This window comes from Sceloporus occidentalis, unplaced genomic scaffold (assembly GCF_023333645.1).
Source record: "Sceloporus occidentalis isolate IW3139 unplaced genomic scaffold, rSceOcc1.0.p SCAF_24, whole genome shotgun sequence".
Classification (NCBI taxonomy): domain Eukaryota; kingdom Metazoa; phylum Chordata; class Lepidosauria; order Squamata; family Phrynosomatidae; genus Sceloporus; species Sceloporus occidentalis.
In genome coordinates, this window is record NW_028317004.1 from 5,708,893 (window position 1) to 5,712,007 (window position 3,115).

General features: G+C 40.3%; 1 protein-coding gene across 1 annotated transcript; it reads right to left on the bottom strand.

Moving 5' to 3' along the window:
* Positions 1-297: 297 nt before the first annotated feature.
* LOC149300553 (procathepsin L-like) lies at positions 298-2,845 on the bottom strand. Its single transcript, XM_089485060.1, has 7 exons — positions 2,723-2,845; positions 2,255-2,377; positions 2,021-2,170; positions 1,370-1,594; positions 996-1,164; positions 586-703; positions 298-397 (listed from the first exon to the last, which is right to left on the bottom strand). Exons 1-7 carry the CDS (start codon positions 2,843-2,845, stop codon positions 298-300), a joined length of 1,008 nt encoding a protein of 335 aa, XP_089341186.1.
* Positions 2,846-3,115: the final 270 nt, after the last annotated feature.

Sequence of the window (3,115 nt, forward strand, 5' to 3'; positions counted from 1 at the left end):
TATTAACAACGCAATCAGCATTTAGTGTTGGAATCCCATTGGAATAAGTCATTGAGCAGGATTAAACAGGTTTATTTTAGATAAAAGAATCTTAAAATCACAAACATCCATTAAAATAAAATGTAAACAATGCTAAAAAATAAAATCCAGCTTCAAAATGAGGGCATAAGCACCCTACATGTAACAATCACTGGTTGCTTGGATATTCTGAGCAATATAACTGTCCATACTTTGTAAAAGTCAAATCTTCATCTGCACATTAGTCAATTGCTCCGAATGAAGATCTTCAGTTTCACATTAAACTAGGGGATAACTAGCAGCTGTAGCAATTCCACAATGGTTGTGTCTGTCTTTGGCAATCAGGACATAGCCCTTGTCACCCCACTTCTCCCCCCAACTGTAAAGAAAAAATTATACGATTAGACTGCAATGCCATATTCAATATTAAAATAGACATCTTGCTAGGCAACATGTTGAATTCAGATTCTAGCATTAAGATCTACAAAGTCAGATTGTAGCCATTCCTTCATTAATTATATACAATATATTACACACAAAGATGGTTAATTGTACACCAAGACACACCTGTTCTTTACAATCCAGTATCTCTTTCCATCCACATCTTCTCCTTCAAATCCATAGCCTACAACAAGGACACCGTGATCCAGCTCTTCACTACTGCATTCAGGTTCATAGTAAATACCTAGATGAAAACAGATTAAGTATACATTACACCTACAGAAGAGTAAAACACAGTAAGCTTTTCCTAGGATCACACCTATCATGATACAAAAATTGAGATGGGTTTTTGCCACAGCAAATCGTTGAGTTGGGTGCTTTAACTTTCAGGGAGGGGGAAATTTGAATAGTGTAGTGTCCACCTCAAAGCTTACAGCCAAGTGCTAGGAAAATAAAGCCTTGCAAAGAGTAACGCAACAGAAAGGCCAACTAGCTTTGGGTACTACAGCACCCCAACCATGATTCCAGCAACATACCAGATTGATAGAACTGGAAAGATTGGTGTCCAGCATCAATTGCCACAGAAACAGGGCCTACTGAAGACACAGCTTTCATGAGGGCCTTCTCGTCTCCAGATTCCACATCCATAAAGCCTGTGTCGTTTGCAGCGTTGAAAGCTGGGTTGTAAGCACATTCTTTATCATCCTGTAAAAATGAAGCCACAGATGAGGCAGTGCACCTTAACGTTGTCATTTACCCAAAAGCTAATGGAACAGTTGCTATAGCTCTCGGGAGATTAACACCAAGACACTGGTGGGTTCTGATGTCCTACCACAGCAGTATGCAGATTATAGTGACTAGTCAGAACAAGAGCTGGGCACTTAATGTTAACAATTCAATAGGTCCTTACTGTAGCAGTGTATGGGTAAGCCTCCTCAGAGTCAAGGCCTTTGTTGTCTGCAATATATTGAAAGGCCTGGTCCATAAGGCCTCCATCACATCCTTTGTTTCCTTGAGGTCTAGAGCAGTCAACTAAATTTTGTTCACTTAGGGAAACCAGAGTTCCAGTCTGTCTGAAGTGCTGACCTTCGAGTGCACCAGTTGCACTGAAAGACCAACAAGAACCACACTGTCCCTGGAGAGAGAGATATTAAAGTTCAAAAGTTTGGTCACTCAGTATTAAAAAGCCACATGCACACTGAAAGGGGAACACCCACAAAACTTGCAGATTTAAAATAAAAAAAATGGATTGTTTCAGCAAGCTTGAACATTAAAATGTAAAAGGTCCCAGCACAATCACTTAAATGCAAGAAACTGCATTTAAACTTTTACATAATCCATGTGTTGAAGTGTCTTGTACAGTTTTAGAAAAAAAAAAAAAAAAAAAATCTACTAAGGTTGTGTTTACACAAACAAGTATTACTGCCCCTTTAAAGAACCACCATTACTTCCCCAGAAGTTAGCTGCGGCTTTATTAGATACCAATCAACCAATATTAGATGCCAATACTGGAACAACCCACACCATTCAGAAGTACTATGCAAAATAGAAGGTAGAATACCTGATCTTTAACAGGGGTCACGTATCCATGTTCACGCCAGTCAACAGTCTTTGGGGCTTCAAAGTTTAAGGGAGCCATGAAGGTAGATCCTCTTGCTTTCGTTGGAGTGTGTTTGTAGCCATTCATTAACTGTCTATACTCTTCTGTAGTCTAGAAAGTTAAAAAATAACATTTAACCACATGCCACAAGAACTGTAAACACTACCAAACAAGTGTAAACAAAGTCTTGCTTACCATGTCCCCAAACTGGTTCATTCCCAGCCTGTAAGTATGCTTTCCCAAGGAGTGGTCAAGGTTGTGCATCTCAATCTTTTTTAGGTTCTTCTCCCAGACCATTCTCCTCCAGCCTTCTTCCTTCTGTGAAAGAGGACAGTTTAATGCAATAACTGTAACCCGATAAGAGTATTGAAAGACTGAAAAGTGCCTATGCAGCAATTTTTACTTGGGTTATAGGTGGCCCTTCTGTAGCAGTTTATCATATATTCTGCATTTCTTTGATTAATGTCTGAGACTGCCTTACCAGTATTTGACTGCTACACATTGTAGACATAAAATGAGGTTTTCATGGCAGTGGCCAGGAGGGAGTTTTGACAAGAATAAGAGGTGCCCTAAACGCCATTGTTTGCTTTCCAACATAGAATGCCACAGACAACTATACAGATACTAACAAGAAATGAATGGTAATGGAACCATGTTGCTTACCGTCGCATAGGTTTTAACATGCCAGCTCTTCCAGAGATGCCAGTGATCATCCAGCTCTGGATCTGTAGCAGGCGCCGCTAGTACTACACTTAGACAGAGAGCGGTAATACTTAAGTACAGCATCCTGATTTCTTATCTGTAGAAAAGAAAGGAAGCCTTGGTTAACGGAGCACATTTAAGCGCAGTTACCCCAGTCTACAGCAAGTCTAATACGTTTACATTGATATGGAGCTGTATAAGGTTAAGGTGTGTCACAAGGTGGCAGGCTGCTGGAATATCACCAATGCAAGCAATTGCAGCTAACCAGACATGAATCCTTTCACACCATCACCCAACGTTAACATGCACAAGACTGGGGAGGGGGCACGTAACGTGAGGAGTCAAACCCATGTG

Bases quoted from the DNA above. Each gene is read 5' to 3' on its own strand.
- LOC149300553 (XM_089485060.1), bottom strand. From the start codon at position 2,845: ATGCTGTACTTAAGTATTACCGCTCTCTGTCTAAGTGTAGTACTAGCG. The intron at 2,171-2,254 runs GTAAGCAAGACT...TTAACTTTCTAG, and splicing joins TGAACCAGTTTGGGGACATG to ACTACAGAAGAGTATAGACA. The intron at 1,595-2,020 runs GTATTCTACCTT...CTCTCTCTCCAG, and splicing joins TGACCCCTGTTAAAGATCAG to GGACAGTGTGGTTCTTGTTG.